The sequence below is a fragment of the Coenobita brevimanus genome, chromosome 96 (assembly GCF_032717465.1).
Source record: "Coenobita brevimanus isolate Jiangsu-jjx chromosome 96, ASM3271746v2, whole genome shotgun sequence".
In the NCBI taxonomy this organism is placed as follows: Eukaryota; Metazoa; Arthropoda; class Malacostraca; order Decapoda; family Coenobitidae; genus Coenobita; species Coenobita brevimanus.
The window spans coordinates 11,211,535-11,230,907 of record NC_137049.1 but is presented as its reverse complement, the minus strand read 5'-3'; the positions used below and the strand labels follow the sequence as shown (position 1 = coordinate 11,230,907).

Here is a 19,373-nt window from a genome sequence, read left to right as displayed (position 1 = left end):
ACCTTAATTTTTTCTCAAAGTCAGCTTTCGGTATCTCCTCCAGGTGCATCATCGCATTCGTCATGATCTCTTCTCCCATCTCAAACTGGGCACCTTTCAGCGGAATTATCATGCAGAGCCATGTCTGGTGAGTGGGGAGCCTGCCAGACCTGCGGGATGTTGTGTTTGGCCAAAAATTCCTAAATCAGTTGAGAAGAATGGGCATGGACTTTATCATGGTGCAGCTTTCAACTTGCTACTCTCCAAAGGTCTGGTCTGCCGAACTGTGTCTCGAAGATGACAGATAACGTCGACATAGTAATGTTTGCTGACAGTCTGACCTTCTGGAACGTATTCGTGATGCACAACACCACGGTAGTAAAAAAAAAAAAAAAAATCAACATGCAAATGCATTTCGCCTCGCTGAGACCTGCCATCCTTTTATTGGCCGAGCCGACCCTACATAGTTCCACTGGGACAACTGTGCTTTAGTTTCTGGGTCATACCCATACATCCAAGTCTCATCACCAGCGATAACAGTCTTCAGAAAGTCTGGATCGCGATTTGCACACCCCAATGTGCCTTGAATATTGTTCATCCGAGAATAGAGATCATGATGAATGTGATGAACAGCAGCAGGATATACCAAAAACGGACTTTGAAAAATATTTCAGGCAGTGGGAAGAACGCTGGGAGTCAGAAAGGGCCCACTTTGAAGGGGATTAGTGTCCTATCTCAACAGGTTAGCATTTTTTTTTTTTTTTTTTAGGGCCTACGGTCAGATACTTTCTGAAAAGACCTCGCAGCTGTTTGTAGTAAAAATAATGGTGATGATAATAATACTGGTACTACTACTACTACTACTACTAATAATAATAATAATAATAATAATGATAATAATAATAATAATGATAATAATAATAATAATAATAATAATAATAATAATAATAATAACAAGTGGATCCCCAAGGAGGGGAAACATACCAGCCATGAGCCAACACATATTCTGCACGGCTCGGAATAAGACCTTGACCCTGACCTACTTTCATCAATTTCAAACTCATAGGAGATTTTCATCCCAACTACACACCTGTAAAATTTTGTAATGATATATTGAGCGGTTGCAAAGTTATCTTGCTAACAGACACACAGATACAAGGACAGACAGACAAACTGAAAACAACACACGCAGAAGATTTTCATCCCAACTACACACCTGTAACATTTTGTTATGACATCTTGAGTGGTTGCGAAGTTATTGTGGTAACAGACACACAGCCCTTGACCTACTGTCACCAATTTCGAACTAGTGATCGATTTTTTACCTACCACACACCTGTAAGGAAGTTTTAGAGGTAATGGACACACAGACACACACACAGGCAAATTGAAAACAATGCCAGCTTTGCAGCCATGGCTGGTAATAACAATAATAATAATAACAATAATAATAATAATAATAATAATTGTAGCATTTGGATGATATGTGGATAAAATATAATTACTCCTGTCATTAGGACTGTTATTATTATTATCATCACTATTACTGTACGTATTTTTTCAGCAGAGCATTCATTGGTAAGTGCCTCTGTGAGCTGTGAGAGGCCTGGTGTGGTGGAGTGATAGGTGTAGTATGTTGGAGGTGATTGTGGTGGCCCAGAACTGCCTCCTCTCCACCCATCAAGCCACCCTATTCTTCCAAGAATATTCTGAATGCAAAATGACCACAGAGACTTTTCAGCATATAGCACATGACAAATTATTTATTTTTAAATTTTCATTTATATACTGTTTATATAATTTTTAAAATCTAGCCTGTTTCCCCATGGCTACTCACTTGGTTGCTTTCAGTGAGTTTATATTTAAAACATTGTACTTGTTTATTATGGATCATTGTTATGTAAAGTAATTACTCCTCTTTCATTACAATTACTGAATAACATATATATCAATTACAAATTGCCTCGGACCAGAACTGCCCAACAGGTAATGACCAAGGATTGTACAAAGGACATGGTGGGGATTTCAATGTGGAGTGTAAGGAGTGGGAATGATGAGGTGAAAGAGAAAGGGAAAGATTGTCCAGGTGTTTGAGATGCAGAAGTGGACATATGTGGATTGACTGGGATTAAATGGAGAGGTGAAGGTGTGAGAGAGTAGGAGTATGGATTGGGTACTGGTATATGTCCGGGAGTAGGTGAGAATGAGAGGGAATAAGAGGGTGTATGTATTGTTGTGTGCAAGAGATGGAAGGAAGATATAAGAGAGTATGGATCAGTTGGTTAAAGGATTGTGTGGGTAAGACTGAAAGTAAGAATACAAGTGTGGCCAATTGTGTGTGTATATACGCCAATGGAAGACTGTGCAAGCAGAGTGAAAGAAGAGTTCTGGGCAAATGTGGAAGCATTAATGGAAAAGTTTGAGAGGAGCGAGGGAGTGTTTTTGATTGGAGATATGTGTGGAACAGTAGAGAATGTGAAGTTGAATGTGGAAGGTGGGGTGTGCCCGCAGAAGTGGATGAGAGTGGTAGTGTTGTAATGAACATTTCTGCTGGGAGGGGGTTGGTGATAGCCAATAACCCTCTTTAGGCACAAAATGATCCACAGGTATACGTGGCAAGTGATGAGAAGGGTGGGTAGTGAACTGAATGAATGGAAAGCAGTGATTGGTTATGTGTGTGGATGAGAGAATGAGAAGGTGTGTTCTGGATACGAGAGCGTCCAGAGGTTGGGGATGGATTTTCTGAACACCACTTAGGGGTGATGAGTGTCAAGGTACAAAAGGGACGGATGAATATAAGAGGACAGGAGGAAGTAGTCCATACAAGGAAAGTGGAAAGGTTGCAAGAGGATGGGAAAAAAAAAAAAAAAAAGGCAGAATATAAGAGGAAAATGAAGAAACGATTGGATAAACATGATTTGGAGCAGATAGGGAAGGAGGAAGGTGTGTGCAAGATATTCAGAGAAGAAATTTGTGCATCATGCGAGGTGGTCTGTGGGGTGAAAAGAAGGTGAAAAGGGATGCAAGGAACAGCATGGTGGAATGGAGAGGTGAAACAAGCTGTGACCCAAAAGAAGAAAGCATATAGTGAGTGGATGGGAAGCAGTCATGGAGGAAATTAAGAGACAGAATAGAGAGTTATAGGCTATGTAGAGAGGAAGAGAGATGTGAGAAGATTAGTAAGAGAGTAAGAAGAGAGTGGATGAGGAATTTGGAAGGAATTTGAGTGAAAAGTGGAGGGAATGTAAGAAGATGTTCTGGATGGAGTTTGAGTGTTAGACAGGGTGATAAAGAAGGTAGTAGGGGAGTGAAAGATAAAAATGGCAGATTGATAGTGAAGATCGGAGAATAAGTGAGCAAATGGAGAGAACACTTTAAGGAATTGTTTAACACAGAGAATGAAATTATTATGAGTATAAGTGGCTGGGGAATGGCTGGGAGAAGGAGGGAGATGAGATGGGAGAAAGAGATTAGTAGGATGGAAGTGGTGGAGGCAATGAAGAAGGTTAAAATGGGGAAACCCCCAGGAATTGATGGAGTGTGGGGTGACATGCTCAAGCACAGAGGAGAGATAGTAACAGAATGGATGTGGAAGATGTGCAGATTGGCTTGGGAGGAAGGTAGAGTCCCGGAGGAATGGAAGTCAGGTATAATTATTCCCCTGTATAAAGGAAAAGGAGAAAGAAGTGTGGTAATCATAGGAGCATTTGTCTTCTTACTGTAATGGGAAGAGAATATGGCAGGATACTTACTGACAGAATTAGGGAAATAACAGAGGATTTAGTTTGAGAAGAACAGGGAGGATTTAGGAAGGGAAGAGGTTGCATAGATCAGAAATTCATCCTAAGGTCTTTAATGCGAAAGATTCTAGAGAAGGGGAAAAAGTTGTATGCGGCCTTCATGGCTTTGGAGAATGCATGTCACAGAGTGGACAGACAAGGAATGGTGAAAATATTAAGAATATTTGGTGTAAACGGGAAGCCGTTGAACGTCATGAAAAGTACCTGTATGTATGAGGGAGCTAAGGCTGCACTGTGTGTCGATGGTAAACCGAGTCACTTTTTCAGTCTGAATGGTGGATTGAAGCAGGGATGTCATGTCTACATGGATGTTCAGTCTGTATATGGATGGGGTCATAAGAGACACAGTACAAGGTAGGGCAGTGGATGTTGGAGCATCTCTAATGAGCGTTTGGAAACTTCCTGTTCTGTATTTTGCAGGTGATACTGTATTGTTAGGTGAAGATGAAGGGAAACTGCAAGGCTTTATGAACGACTTTGGGAGTGTGTGAAAGAAACGGAATCTGAAGGTGAATGTGGGGAAGAGTAAAGTTGTGGTATTTGAGACAAATGAAGCCACTGACTACACAATATGGTTAGATGACGAGGTAGTGGAAGCTGTGAGTGCATTTAAGTACTTGGGTAGTGTGATGAGTAAGGATGGAAGCTTAGAGGAGGATGTGTTGAAAGGGTACAACAGGGAGGAAAGAATGCTGGTTCTTTGAAGGCAGTGATAAGAAAGAGGAAGTTAGTTTGGAAGTAAAAAGGTCGCTGCATGATAGCACTGTGATACCAACTCTAATGTATGGACGCAAAGCTTGGATCCTGTTAAAAGGATACAATTCAATAGTAGCATTGAAAATCAGTTATTAGAGAGGTGCATGTGGAGTTACATGGAGAGACAGACTGACAAATGAAGAAGTGTAGGAGCATTGTGCTGTGGACGTGGATGTGATAGAAAATGTTAAGAAAATTACACTGAGGTGGTTTGGCCATGTGGAGAGGATGGAGAGTGAGATTCTAAAGTGGAGAGTGTATGTGTGTGTTGGGGGGGAGGGAGACCGAGAATGAGATGGAGGGATAGAGAGGAGAGGTATATGAGAAAGTGGGCAGCAAAATCGAGGGGGACAGGGCGACATGGAGTCGACTTGTTTGTGGTCACCCGTTACGGGATTATGGCATCTGGCTATTGATTAATTGATAAATGCCTCTGTTTTTACTTTTATAAAATTTTGGTTTCAACTATGGTTAACATAGCTGATGATATATGTTTGCCTCGTTGTCGCATTATTAGGACCCTTTCAGTGTTACCAGGTCAAAGGTCAAATGTTTATGGTATTTTTGAGTCTCCTAGTTGAGGCACCAGGTTAAAGGTCCTGTATTTCCAGTAGTGTTGACCCCTAGTAGCAAAGCCTGCCAGAAGGTTCCCAACGTGGCTTTAAAACTGCTTTAAATGTTGTGCTTTTATTTTCTTTTAGTAAATACTGTACTACTTGATGCTTCTTAACTAATTATACTGATAATAATAAATATATGATTGTAAAATATAAGTAAAGTATATTTGATAAGACATATACCTATAAGTCAAGTTTGAATACATGTAATTCAATACTTATTTACTTTTCAGAGAAAGCTGCAAAGTGGACACACCTTTTGTGAAGACTTATGCCACACTGGGATACTTGTAGCAGCAGCATCACCTTCTAGCTGCTGCTGTGAGGTGCAGGTAACCTGGGGTGGGTGAGCTGGGAGGGCATGGGGCTGATACACTGCTGAATGTTACCCTCACAGGACCCATGGGCATCTGATGGTAAAGGTCTCCCAAGTATGGTATAAGATGGCCCGAGTCGAGAGGTCTGGACTCAGAGAGGGAGCATGAGAGGATATAAGAGCAAGCAAGGCATGATGGACCGCGTCTGGTCACCTCACGTCCCCCTGAGGCTGAGTGTCCACCGCTGAGCCCTTGCAAGACACCGCCAGGGGGGCGTGAGCCTGCTGCAGATGACAAGAGGAGCGTTAGGGATACTTCAGACTCGAGGATACTGTCCTCACAGAAACATGAACTGGGGAGGACTGGCAACACGCTGCCAAGTTCATCGCGAGGGGACTGCTGAACGAGGCGCCTCTGACTTTCTGTAGCCTTAATGCTTAGTACAGTAATGTTGCTATGAAGTATTTTTAATTTCAAGAAGTGTCTTGCAGTTCGTTTAGGTAATAACATAATCAGATGATGATGAAGTTGCATTTGGTTACGAGTGTGCGGAGGCGGCTCGTCGAATTGAGAGGATGGGTCAGACCCCCGCGAATTACACCACCTGAACTGGCAAGCCTGCCGCCATCCACTCCAGCTGGCAGTGTGCTCAAGATAGGTACAGGTTGGTTTGTTGTTGGTTAGGGATGAGCTCTGTAGTGAAGGTCTGAATGTACAACCGTGAGCAAAGGATACTAAGTTGAAAAAGTATGGCAATGATGCATGGGGAGGCCATTGCCACGGAAGCCTCCATGTCCTTGGGGGAAGGGGGGGTAGGGGAGAGTGAGGGATTGACTTAGCTCACCCACCAAGGGCAGCCTGCTTCCTCTTGTTGCCCTTGTGTCCATGTGCAAAATACTTTATAAAATATTCTGTATGAAAATGTAAAACAAACAGATGCTAAGACTTGGAGTATCAAGAATCATGTACTGTACTCTAAGATGCATCATGAACTTTGTAAAAAAAAAAAAAAAAGAAAAGAAAAGAAAGAGAATTTAGTTCAGGCTGTGCCTGAAATGTTGGCATACGTGTATCACGACAAATATTCAGTCAGCAGATCAACCTGATATTTTAGAAAATCTGACATGAATTAGCATAGGATATCTTCAGTATTAGATCGAAGTGGCACAAAAGTAAACCTAGACAAAATCAACAATTAATCGTAATTTAGATCACCTTTGTAGTCAGGTAAATGATCTCTAGAGAAGTACAGTATGTAGACTATTATTGTTCATTCCAGTTGTTTTGAAACTAGGGATGTGACCGAGTCGCACGCGGCCGATCGCTAAGTGTGAAAGTGTATATAACTGTTTCATGTTGTCTCTGAGTGGTATAACTGTCTGTGCACAGCGCTTCTTCACGTATGGGCTGGCAGGGCTGCATGCTCCAACCAGATTCTTGTGGAATGGATCAGGCCCATGCCAGCAGTGCATCAACCAGGTCATTATTTCATCCACAATTGATAAAGCAGCTCCAGCTTATTGGGACTACACACTTTCTAAATTATTTGGTGTAAATGTGTTGAAACACCATAATAGTAACCATCCCAGACTATGAGGAATGTACATTCTCTGTTTTATTCAACAAACCAGTATTGTTATTTTTGTCTTGACACATTAGTAGCCATTGTGATTGCTTGCATCAAGTCAATGCTTGAACAGGCTGCTACAAGGCTTACTTTCTTTAAAATAAGTCGGATAATTGCACCACATTCAACCCAAATATTTTAAGGGAGAACTTAAGTGTATGCATGGGTAACAAGCAACGCTAGGTCAGCTAGTACGTTTAGTAACAGAAGGAGCGCTGCTCATAACACAGTACAGTATATGGTTTTCACAAAGCATTACATAGGTAACTCATGTACTGTTAAAGATCATAATCTTCACCCGTCTGTGTGTGGCCCCAGAAGCCATTCTCGGTGGACCAAGACATGCATCATATGCCAGTTGTACATGTTAAGAAGACTGGCTATTTCAGGCAGGCAACATCATCATATCACATAGATCTTCTGTTCTCATCTATAAAATATAAATGGACAGAGATAATTAGTGCCATAATTCGTTGATGTCCTTACTGTGAGCTCCTGCCAGACATCCAAGTCTGTGTGGGAAGGAGCTGAGGGTTAAAAGCCGACTGGGATTGTCAGGCTTCACAGGCGCTTACCTCTGTTGCTGTTGTTGTCACTGCGTGTGAGGCTTCCTTCAGACACTGCAAAACAAGTTTACTTTTAGGTTTTCATCAGCAATAAATTTTGGAATGATCACGACATGACACCGAAGTTGTTTATACTGATTTTATTGATAAGTATGATAGTTTCTTTTACAGTCATATGTTTACATGTGTATGACTGAATATACTGTATGTACTGTACTTGTATAGTATATGTATGGATATAGATACATACATGTAAACATACATTTACTTATTAGTAAAGTTAATATTTTTCCTACCACTAGCTTCAAAAACAAAACTCCGCCGTCTCTCATCTCGGCGGGGCACCCAGATCCTCTTCTGTGTGAGTGATGTCGGACAGTAGCTCCGCGTATGATGGGTTATGCAGTGATTGCTATATTTGCTTTATACTGTGCATCAAGTTTCACCTAAAAATAAAATAACTGAGTTACTCATTCTCACCATTATTATTTCTTGATTCCTGTGCAATTGCTATGTTCTGTATTATGTTTTATCCAAAAAGTAGGAACCAGCTGCTGAAAGTCTGCAGAAACTCATCTTTCTTAACGGTTGTTGAGTAACCCCAGTTTGTCGAGCTGTGCAGACCCATCAACTGCACGCAAGCAGCTACCCCTGCAGGCCCATCCCCTGCAGTGAACTTACGTTCCCTGGCTACAGACAGCACTTCGCCACAGTAAGGCATGGGCATGGGGGAGAGGGTGAGAGTTTGGTTCCCAGATTGATGTTTCATTTGTGTCTCTCCACCCAGTTAAGAGGGGCACTATAGTAGGCTCCACATTACCCTGTTATTTGGTTATATGGTTACCCCCCTGTGTTGGAAATGGTTTCCTGGTTTACAGGAAACCATTAAGCTTGTCACTCACTTTAGAGGCACGTGAAATGGAAAGAAAAGTATTTAAAAAGTAGTAGGAAGAATGGGAGAAATATTAATGAAGAGGGCAGACTGAAAAAGAATGATAAAGGTGATGGACGAATTAGGCAGCGCTTCATAAGTTAGTGAATGATGGTCAGCACCACCTACCACCTTTTCAAAGGCAAAGCAAAAGAACAGCACTAAAACTGAAGTTCCGTTCATTCACAGAAGCCTGTATACCAAATGCTGAGTCTGAATGACTGTCAGGTGTAGGCTGGGTTAAAGAAAGACCGTACTCAGGATAGATGTGTCTAACAGTGTGTGTGGAAGACTATTACCATTTAACTTCCAGAAGAGAGTTTGATATAAAAAACAAATAAATAAAACAAAAAAAGGTAAGTGTCTCTAAACAAATGGGTGATGTAAAGTGCTTTTACAAGGCAATGAAAAAAGAAATTATGAGAGTAAACAGAGGAGGGCTGAAGCTGACCTAACGAACTGTCTTCGGTGGCTGCAGTGTAGTAAGGTTCCTTTCATCCAAAATGTTTAAGAGAAGGAAACTGATCACCCATTTTAGTGTTTAGTGCCTGATAAACATACAGGCATGGTGCCTCCTAACCACAAAAGCATCCGAGATCTCAAATTCTTCATTTAAAATGAAGACTGCAGTGTAGATAAGAAGTGAGGTCACTGTAAAACTCTAATTTTCCTTTATTAATACTGTACAGGTATTCTTTGGTTCTTATGGACTCTGGGCCATGTGCTCGCCATGGTCCAACACAACATCCTACTATGTAACAAATAAAAAAAAAATAGTAAAATAAAGCAAATGTAACAATTGCAAGGAAATTATTAACAAGAATGTTTTAATTCTTTAGTTGCTTGGGATTTCTCATTGCTGAATAAAATCAGATGGTGTTAGAATAAAATACAGAGTGCAATATTACTAGTACACCTAAACATCAGTCAGGATGTCCTTGAGCTGAAGGTCTGCTGTTTCGAAGGGCACAAGGCAGTTAGTTTTAAGACATACCTATGTAATACCAGTATTGAACTTTTTAACACCTTTGATTTGAGGACATACATAATCAAGACTTTTTATTACATTCTGGCTAATGACCGGATATTGTTAGACTTACAGTAGGTACAGTAGTGTATTTTATTTCCGATGATGCTAGATAGCTTTATTCAACAATGGATGCTGGGTTCGAGTGTGGAGAGTGCCTGACCGACAGTCCCTACAAATTCATGTTTACCAAAATAAGTACATAACTTGGAAATCAGAGTTTCAGAATTGTATTAAATATATATGAATGTAAGGGTAGCAAGTAGAGAAGGTGCATTTTGAAGGACACCATGAGATGTGGATTAAGAATACAGTACGTTGTTTTAAACTGATGTTACGACGAGGCTACAGGCGTATCTGATTGCTTGAAGATTAGGGTAAAATGCGCAACGGAAACTTTAGAATACAAAGTGGAGGCTAGCCACAACAAACCGTTAACTTATAAGGAGGAAACATTAATCAAGTGTGAAACATATAGCAATGACTAAAAAGGGAATGAAATAGGCAACTAAAACTACTTAAATTAGTTATCATTAACATATATCTACAAGAACAAAATCAAACAGATTCGAACAGGATTGTCAAACTAAGTCTTGCAGAAAATATCCAAAGGTTCCATACATCAATAATAGGGATAGATCAGAACACAAACTAGCCCCTGGGTTGCAATAAAGATCTGGCATAAAAATAAAGACAGTCTCTTGACACGAATATAACATGTGACATTAGCAAGAGCAACTGAGAGATTCTGAACTAGCATTTCTTATAATGACAATATCAATAAGTACAGCCTAATAAATATCCTAATAAATATATCACGTGCTGACAAAAAATAAAAGTTAACTCACGTGTGGCAGATATACTACTATTTACAAAATGCCCGCAGGACGGAGAAGTCCAACACACTGGTCTAACTAAAGCCGCTAACTCATTCCTTTTTTTTTTTTTTTTTTTTTTTTCACACACACCACAAAGCCAGCCAGGAGACAGGGCGTGTGTGCTGGGCAATCCCCAGGCCCTGTCTTCCCCCTTGCTATTTTTTAAGTCAGCCCACACCCCACTGACCGAGCTAATGTATGGCTCGGCCAGCAATATTTGTCTCTTGCCATCTCCTTCAGGTCCCACCAACACTCCTTTCCTGCTTCTTTTTTCATTGTCCTCAACCAGGTTTCCCTCGGCCTACCTCTACCTCTTCTTCCTCTAGCAGTCCACTTTGGCACATCCTGTATTAAACTGCCTTCTTTTCTGTATATGTGCCCCAGCCACTTCCAGCAAGACAGTCTCACATATTCATTAACTGGTTCCACTCTTGTAATATCCCTTACTCTTTCATTTGTTAAGTCTGTCTTGCCACTTTACCCCAAGAATCCTTCTCAGTATTTTATTCTCAAATCCTAATACTTTATGATCTGTTGCAATTGTACTGTACCTTGACTCATGCCCACAAATTAAAATTGGTCTAACCATGGACTTGTAAATTTTCACTTTAGTATGTACCGAAAGCATATGATTATTCCAAACAGATTTCAATATTCCAATAGCTCGCCAAGCCTGTCTAATCCTCTCCTCAATATCATTGTTTAATGATCCATTAGATGATACAATTGTTCCCAGATATTTAAAGTTTTCTACATTCTTCACCACATTATTCCCAATTACACAATCGATTTGGTTCTCCATGTTCATATTAATAATTTCAGTCTTTCCCCAATTTATTACCAAGCCCACTTTTTCTCCTTCCTCCACCAGACAATCAAGCACCCTTTGCATCTCGTAAATACTTCCACAAATCAGTACAATATCATCAGCATAGTCCAAATCCATCAACTTCTTATTCTCTTTCCAGTTAATTCCTGCACCTGTTCTCCTTACAACCTTTCTCATAACATAATCTAAAACCAAAACAAACAGCAGTGGCGAAAGAACTCCTCCTTGAATCACTCCTGACCTAACATCAAATGGATCACTCAAAGAACCACCCACCATTACCTTACAATAAGTACCTTCTAATAATATTTACAAACTTTTCTGATATACCATAGAATCTCATAATTTTCAACATAGCTCCACGTGAAACACTATCAAACGACTTTTCAAAATCCACAAAACACATACTAAGTGGCATGTTCATCTCATTAGCTTGTTGCATTAGATGCCTTACAATAAAAATCTGATCATTACAACCTCGACCCTTTCTAAATCCCGCTTGTTCTTCTCTTAAAAATTTGTCAATTACTGTTCAACAAGATTTTGGAAGAGACTTTTGCAACTACAGGTGTCAAAGTTATCCCCCTCCAATTAGAGACTTCACCAGATCCTGCTTCAGAAATCTGCCACTAGGTTCGCTTCCGTCGCCCAGCTCTGATGAGGGGTAGGCTCTGAAAAAGTAGCCAGTGCTTCATTTTTTTTTAATTTTATCGCAAAGTAAAACATCTCAAAGCATATTTTACTCAACAAATTACCCAGATGGCACGATATGCTACAAAGAAATTACAATATGGGAGTCCTTTGATTATATATAATGTATTATAAGTGTCATTTTGTAAACTCGGCTTTCGTCAGTTTACTCATCTCTGTAAGCATAACATAGAGACAAAACCTAGGCAATTTTACTAGAACCATCCATAAAGCAAGATAAAAGTGATTAAAATATTTGTCATTCGCTAGTATCCACAAAAGTGTGTAGCCGCATATTTAGCAACACCTTTCGATATGCTGCCCTGCCTGACGTATGGCTTTTCCTAACAATACGGACCTGTTGAATGTCTTGGTCATCTTAGTAACCAAAGTCTAACACAAATAGTTCTTTTAAATGTTTCCCTGGCTCCATTGCACAGTTTATTAAGTTTAAACTTTAACTCCTCGTACACTGTTATGAATAAAGTGTCATACCACACTGCGTTTGTTTGGATTAATATGGCTGACTCACCAACTAAGCAATCGTTCAGTACATTATTTTCAGAGGAACTGCTTACTACTTTAAAGCATGCTAAAACACACACATCAGAAGTCCTAAAGGTAATTTCCTTTTACTAACTGCACACGATTTATTCAAATATATGTAAACAGACAGCACATTAGTTTGGTCCCCAAGCTAAGATTCTCTGAAAGCCTGGTTATTCTTTTTTTACAGATATATATATATATATATATATATATATATATATATATATATATATATATATATATATATATATATTGAATAGGAAAAAAATATTCCTCTAATTAGAGGCTTCACCAAACCTGTTTCAGCTGTCTGCCACCAGGTGGTCTAGCGTCGCCAAGCCTCGATAAAATATTTTTGCGGGGTTTTAAAGACCTGTGAAATTGTACCTAATACTAAGTTTATAATGATACTGCAATTTATAGGAATATTTTTTCCTATTCAATCAAGCGTATATATATATATATATATATATATATATATATATATATATATATATATATATATATATATATATATATATATATATATATATATATATATATATATATATATTGTTACGGAACAGAGAAAGATAATGTACACATTAAGTGAGAATACTAAAAATCACTACTGTCCCTTAAAGTTCCAGGTTCAAGTTAGGTAAAATTACAAGTTAAAGTTTAATGCTCAAACTAACAACAAAACATTCAGGACTCATAAGGATAATGTAATGGCAAAAAACAGGTTAAATATATGGTTAACTGCAATAGCCTCTATTAACACGAAATTAGCAAGAGTAAATTTATCTAAGTCAGCCCTGATAAAATGACAATACCAGATAATACTCAGTGAATGCAAGATATATTATTGCAGATACAAACTATGATTAATAAGGGCTGACACCCAAAACACATGAATCACAAAAAACCTTACTAGGCCTAAGAATTAACACCCTACGTTACACAGTACAAGAAAAAATGCAACAACACTTATACTCAAATTACACAGCTGCTAGATGGTTGGAGACTTCCTGAGCACGCACAATAATAACAACTGTACAGGGGAGGACAGAGATGTGAACAAAATGAGTAGTATATCTAAGTGGCCATAATGCAGAGACTGAGCTCATTATATAGGGGCCGGCAGAGCTTGATACAACTTGTAAAAAGGACGCGCAAATGAAGCCATGGGGACAAAGAGTTGACAATCCTGCTCTGAACAACAGAAAGAACGACTTACTCTACTATAAGGGTAGAACGGGGGAGTGAGGTGGAACACGCTCGTGATCAAACATGCAGCATACTGTACGTTAGAATTACACAAAGGATGATGAAATCATAGGCTATGTAACACCTCCCCACAAAGAAAAAAGAAATTTACAAAGGAAGTTTCTTATTACTCTAAAACAATCTGTCTAAAGTCTAGATAAGCAATCTGCAATAACATTTTCTTTCCCCTTGACATGCTGTATGTCTAATGAATACTCCTGAAGAAGTAGACTCCATCTAGTCAATCTCTGATTTTTATCTTTAAACTTAGTAAGGAATTTCAGTGGGTTATGATCGGTATAAATGACTATGGGGTCAAAACCAAAACACAAATAAAATGAAAAATGCTATAACCCAAAATCAAGGCCAAAAGCTCTTTCTCAATAGTAGAGTAGTACTTTTGAGGTGGAGTGAACTTCTTACTGTAATAAGATACAGGGTGTTCAATACCCTGATCATCCTCTTCCAGCAAAACAGCCCCAGCTCCTGTATCACTTGCATCAACAGCCATCTTAAAAGGCTTAGCAAAATTTGGAGTAGCGAGCACTGGCTGACTTAATAGGATAGCTTTAAGTTTGTTGAAAGAGGATTCACAGTTATCGGTCCAGACAAATTTAACTCCCTTTTTCAGTAGGTCTGTAAGTGGTGATACAAGAATTGAAAAGTTAAGAACAAATCTCCTGTAATAAACTACCATTCCCAAAAATCTTTGTAGCTCTTTCCTACTTTTAGATCTGGGAAGATCACTTATAACCTGAAACTTAGCTCCTGGTGGTGCAACATGTCCATCACCAATTACGTACCCAAGGTACTGAACTTTAGCTTGACCAGACTCACACTTTGATAAATTAGCTACAAGATTAGCCTGAACCAAAAGCTCAAGAAATTTACTGACATGGCATAGGTGATCTTTCCAATTGTCACTGATGATTAATACATCATCAATATAAACAACATACCCTGCCAAACCCTTTGTTACAACATTCATGAGCTTCTGAAATGTGGCTGGTGCATTCTTCATACCATATGGCATTACAGAACATGCAAAAGTCTTTCCTAGTGTTAGAAAACATGAGATCTCCCTAGCACGTTCAGTAATAGGTACTTCCCAGTATCCCTTTAACAAATCAAACTTACATATGTACCTAGCCTTTCCGATCTTGTCTATGCAATCTTCCACCCGAGGTAGAGGGTAAGTGTCTGTTTTGGTTATCTGATTAACACGTCTGTAGTCGATGCAAAGCCGCTGTGACCCACCTGGCTTAGGGACTAGAGTGACAGGAGAACTCCACTCGCTCTGACAGGGCTCAATCATCTTGTGGTCCAACAGGTAGCCAAGCTCCTTCTGGATGAGAGGAACTTTCACTGGGATCACACGGTAAGGAGGCAGTAAATTGGCTTTGCGTCTCCAACATCGACATCATGCATCAACACAGTGGTTCTTCCTGGAGTGGCACGGAACACTTGCGGGTACTCCTGCAGTAATGCCGAAAACTCCTGCCTTTCCTCGGGAGCTAGATGAGAAAGCTTAGTCTGGAGATCATTCATGATATCAGGATTCTTCCCCAAACTATCACTCAGGCTCATACTGCATGGGAGAGCTTCACTTGCAGACTCGGGTGGAACAGCTACAGTGCAGACTGGATTATTTTCCTCCCACCTGTGATATAACTTTAGCTTGTTGATGTGACAAAGTTGCTTGTTCTTTCTACGATCTGGTGTGGCGATGACATAGTTGACATCACTGAGTTTCTTCTCCACGAAATAAGGACCACTAAACTTGGCTTGAAGAGGTTGCCCATGAACTGGTAGCAGAATAAAAACCTGATCTCCTGGCTGAAAGTGGTGTAACCTGGACTTCTTATCATACCAAGTCTTCATCTTCTCCTGAGCAGCTCCTAAATTCTCTCTCGCCAGCTGTAAAGCAGTGGACAGCCGTTCTTTGAACTTCATCACATACTCCAGCAGGTTGACGTCATCTTCCTCCGACAGCCAGCATACCTTGAGTAACTTAACGGGTCCTCTTACTTCATGGCCAAACAGTAGTTCAAAAGGTGAGAAGCCCAGTGATTCATTTGGAGATTTTCTTGCGGCAAACACAACAAATGGAAGACCTTTATCCCAGTCTTTCTGATGTTCCAAACAGTATTTCTTGAGCATTGATTTGAGTGTTTGATGATATCTCTCCAACGCTCCTTGAGTCTGGGGATGGTAAGCTGAAGACGTGATCTGGGTGATGCCCAACTCTTTCAGAGACTGCTTGAAAACATTTGACATGAAATTACTTCCCCGGCCTGACTGTACCTCCTTGGGCAGACCAAACCTTGTGAAGAACCCTAGCATTTCCTTGACCACGTTCTTTACTGAGATATTTCTAAGTGGAATGGCTTCAGGATAACGAGTAGCCATATCAATCAGGGTCAACACATAAGAAAATCCTGAAGAAGTCTTAGGAAGACAGCCCACAATATCACGAACACAAGGGTGAAAGGCGCCTCAAAAGGAGGAATGGGAACTAGAGATGCAACCTTTTCGGTCTGATTACACTTCCCCACAACTTGACAGGTGTGACAAGACTTACAATACCAGGAAACATCCCTGAAGATACCTGGCCAGTAGAAGTGTTTCAAAATGCGTGCCACAGTCTTCCTCACTCCAAGGTGCCCTGCCAAACTGGAATCATGAGCCACTCTAATGATATCCTGCCTACAAACACGAGGGATGACAACTTGATGTACAACCTCCCATTCACAGTCGGCTGATGCTGTTGGGGGTCTCCACTTCCTCATAAGTACTCCTGACTTTATATAATAACAAGTAAAAGCACCGGCTGACTCTTCCTAACTGCAAACAGAGTTAGCTAGACCTTTCAGCTCAGGGTCAGCAACCTGCAACTCAACCAACTCTTGACGAGACAAATTATCAACACTACGGGGTACTGCCTCATCTGGTGAGTGGTCCAAATTAGCAAGAAAAGTGTCAGCTAGGATAACACCATCATCATCATTATCCTCTAAGTCACCAGTAACTTTAGACTTAGCCCTAGTGACAGCACATGCAGGGAACATATCAGGGACATCACAATCGTGGGCCGCAGCAACTGGCTCACTAGACACTGAGGAGCTGGACACACTTGACTTCCACCAATATCATTTCCAAGTAAGAAAGTTACACCTGACATTGGGAGTGTCTCAACCAACCCAACCATAACGGAACCATTAACAAAACAAGACTCTAAATTCACTCTGCACAGAGGGACAGAGAAGTAATTATTCCCTACACCTTGTAGGATTACAGTTTCATCAGAAGAATTAACATTAGAGCCTAGAACACTGGTCAGCATAAGGGATTGGCAAGCACCTGTATCACGATATATTTTAACTGATTTCATGTCATTACTGTCCAGAGGACTGACAAAACCATCAGACAGGAAATTAGCACATGAGCTCTTGAGAGTGTCACCCACGTTACTGCTCAAAAGAAGAGCTCTATCATGAGAATTTAAGTTACCCCTCAAAGCAGGTTCAGTTAACTCAGTTAAAGAATTCTGGGAACTCTCAAGGGTGGACACTAGACCAATTGACTGAATATTTAAAGACTCCTTTTTGTTCACATCACGTTGTCTCCTGAAACACTTCTCCGTAGTATGACCAAGCTTACTACAATAAGTACATTTACTTTTCTGAAATCTAGAGGTGAAGCTGGTATTTACTTCCTGAGAAACATCATCTTTATTCTCTTTCCTGTTACCTGTACTCTGAGTAGAGGCAACGTACTTACTCTCAGCTTTCCTTTTTTCTTTAGAATATCTCTTGTGAGTGAGAACATATTCATCAGCTAAAACTGCAGCATCAGACAAATTATCTATTCTTTTCTCATCAAGATATAGGCTTACATCTTTACTAATACACCTTTTGAAGTCCTCCAGCAAAATCATCTGCTTAAATTTGTCAAAATCAGAATTTACATTCTTAGAATTTAACCACTGCTCTAACAGATCTTCTTTGATTTTTGCATACTCAACATGGGATTGCTTATCTTGCTTATAAGTTGTCCTAAATTTTACTCTATAGGCTTCAGGAACAAGCTCATAGGCCTTAAGAATCAAGCTCTTAACTACATCATAATTATCAAATTGATCCTGAGACAAAGATGCATAAGTTACTTGAGCTTTACCGGTGAGAACAGTTTGAAGGAGTACTGGCCAATACTTTTTGGGCCAATGAAAACCTGTAGCTACCCTCTCAAACAACTGAAAATACTTTGTTAAATCAGATTCATTAAAAGGAGGGACAAGTTTAACATTTTTAACCACATCAAAATCATCAGAGCTAGATGATCCAGTTCCACCTTGTTTCATGCGATACTCATGGTCTGCCTGAATCCTAGCAATTTCAACTTGTGCCTCAGCCTCCTTAGCTTTTGCCTGAAATTCAGCCTCCTTAACACGACCACCTGCAGGGCTAGCTGTAACTTAGCTAATTCAATCTGCGTTTGCTCATTTGGAGGAGTTACATTAAACAAGCCCTCATTAATCATGTCAACAATTTGATCTTTAGAATGATGAGAGCGAACAGCAATTCCCAGTTGCTGAGCAACAAGCTTCAGTTCATTCTTTGTTCTGTTTTCTACATCACACACTGTTTGCACAGTTGACAAAAAATCTTTGGCTTCATCAAGCGTAGTAATAGTAGACATCATGAATAAATCACAGTCACAAAATATCAAGCAATATCCTTATGATAATATCCTGAATATCCTGATAAGAGGTCGCCAAATTTATGTTACGGAACAGAGAAAGATAATGTACACATTAAGTGAGAATACTAAAAATCACTACTGTCCAGTAAAGTTCCAGGTTCAAAACAAAAGAGTTAGGTAAAATTACAAGTTAAAGTTTAATGTTCAAACTAACAACAAAACATTGAGGACTCATAAGGATAATGTAATGGCAAAAAACAGGTTAAATATATGGTTAACTGCAATAGCCTCTATTAACACGAAATTAGCAAGAGTAAATTTATCTAAGTCAGCCCTGATAAAATGACTATACCAGATAATACTCAGTGAATGCAAGATATATTATTACAGTTACAAAATATGATTAATAAGGGCTGACACCCAAAACACATGAATTACAAAAAACCTTACTAGGCCTAAGAATTAACACCTTACGTTACACAGTACAAGAAAAAATGCTAAAACACTTATACTCAAATTACACAGCTGCTAGATGCTTGGAGACTTCCTGAGCACTCACAATAATAACAACTGTACAGGGGAGGACAGAGATGTGAACAAAATGAGTAGTAGATCTAAGTGGCCATAATGCAGAGACTGAGCTCATTATATAGGGGCCGGCAGAGCTTGATACAACTTGTAAAAAGGACGCGCAAATGAAGCCATGGGGACAAAGAGTTGACAATCCTGCTCTGAAGAACAGAAAGAACGACTTACTCTACTATAAGGGTAGAACGGGGGAGTGAGGTAGAACACGCTCGTGATCAAACATGCAGCATACTGTACGTTAGAATTACACAAAGGATGATGAAATCATAG

The 19,373-nt window shown here is 39.8% G+C and overlaps 1 protein-coding gene across 8 annotated transcripts in view; it reads left to right on the top strand.

Moving 5' to 3' along the window:
• The window catches only part of LOC145413381 (uncharacterized), a 1,646,837-nt gene extending 1,640,577 nt beyond the window's left edge, over window positions 1-6,260 (top strand). For all 8 annotated transcript variants that reach the window (XM_080283066.1, XM_080283067.1, XM_080283065.1 and 5 more), the window contains one exon: window positions 5,386-6,260. In XM_080283066.1, the coding sequence (XP_080139192.1) occupies window positions 5,386-5,446 (61 nt within the window). In that variant the 3' untranslated portion in view covers window positions 5,447-6,260. The remainder of the gene's footprint in view (window positions 1-5,385) is intronic.
• The last annotated feature ends 13,113 nt before the right edge of the window (window positions 6,261-19,373 follow it).